General features: G+C 52.7%; 1 protein-coding gene across 1 annotated transcript in view; it reads left to right on the top strand.

Annotated features, from left to right (window-relative positions):
* The first annotated feature begins 894 nt into the window (after positions 1-894).
* The window catches only part of COL5A1 (collagen type V alpha 1 chain), a 99,015-nt gene continuing 98,570 nt past the window's right edge, over positions 895-1,339 (top strand). Inside the window, exon 1 of the mRNA XM_045289356.1 lies at positions 895-967. Within this exon, the coding sequence (XP_045145291.1) occupies positions 895-967 (73 nt within the window). The remainder of the gene's footprint in view (positions 968-1,339) is intronic.

The following is a 1,339-nucleotide window of genomic DNA, read 5'->3' as shown; positions in this document are numbered from 1 at the left end:
GCCCTCTTTTGAATGACACTTTACTGGTGATATAGGAGCCCCAGTGGCGTAGTGGTTACATGTCGGGCTGCTTACCACCAGGTCTGTGGTTCAAAGCCACCAGCAGCCTTAGGGGAAGACGAGGCTTTGTAAAGAGGTACAGGCTTGGAAAACCCACAGGGGGCACTGCTTGCTGTAAAAGCAGGTCACGCATCATAAAAATGTCAAAAAATGACCTAAACATTTAAAGGAAATTCTATACTGAGCACTGTAATTCCCGATTTGTTTAAACCATGATGGGGGTGGGGGGGCTTCATGAGGGGTAGCCACATAGATGGCAGAGTGGACAGTTGGTTGTAAGTCTCCTCTTACCTTCCTGGGTTTTCTGTTCTGTGCCTCTCTTTAGAGCAGCGGTTCTCAACCTGTGAGTCGTGACCCCTTTGGGGGTGGAAAGAGCCTTTCACAGGGGTCACCCGATTCATCAGTAGCAAAATGACAGTTACGAAGTAGCAACGAAATACTGTTATGGTTGCGGGGTCACCACCACAGGAGGAACTGTATGAAAGGGTCTGGCATGAGGAAGGCTGAGAACGCTGATTTAGACCATTGGGAGTGTTTGCTACATTGTAACAGTTGCAACATTGTAACACAAAGGCTGCTGCTCGGGCATAGAGACGGAAAGGCTGGCTGTGCCGTCCCGCGGGCGATCAGGCAAGAAAAAGAACCGAAGGTCGCACAGCTCAGAAAGGAAGAAGTAAGAGGTCTTTCTCTGCAGACCACCCAGCTGCCTACATCGAAAAAGAAAACGTCGAAGGCCTCTCTGTGGAAAAGCTCCTAGAATTACCAAGTGGGTCTGGCAGGGTGGCCGGATACAAGCCCACCTTGCAGGAGAGTGCTCCAAGGGACCACGGACGAATGGGCCGCACCACGAACAACGTGGAGGCAAAAGCACAGTGCTCGGGACGCAAGCCAGGCACCAACGACAGCGGTGCGGGGCCTCACCCACGGGGTCTCAAGAACAGGCCCTGTCGTGGGCACAGAAAATTGGTCCCTGCTTGCCGGAGGCCGGAGGAGGAGAGGGGCCACGCCAGCTCTCCGGGCAGCACAGACCGTTTCTTGCTGTGGGAGGTTGGATTTGCTTCTTTCGAAGGATTTAGGGTTTTACATCCTGCGCAAGGGACCGGCGGACTCATGGTTGGCGCACTGCTGGGTGATGGGTGTGAGGTTTTTTTAAGACTTTGATTCCATGAGGCAAATTGCCACATCGGCGTGTCCATGAAGACTCCCATCTGTACTGAGTGGGCATGTCTACCTGCTTACTGACATCCTCGCCAAATGCTAACAACTAGACCAATCCCAC

Source organism: Echinops telfairi, unplaced genomic scaffold (assembly GCF_000313985.2).
Source record: "Echinops telfairi isolate 266 unplaced genomic scaffold, ASM31398v2 ScPeMD7_25;HRSCAF=90, whole genome shotgun sequence".
NCBI classification, from domain to species: domain Eukaryota; kingdom Metazoa; phylum Chordata; class Mammalia; order Afrosoricida; family Tenrecidae; genus Echinops; species Echinops telfairi.
Note: the sequence above shows the minus strand (reverse complement) of the source record. Positions and strands in the feature narration are given on the sequence as shown.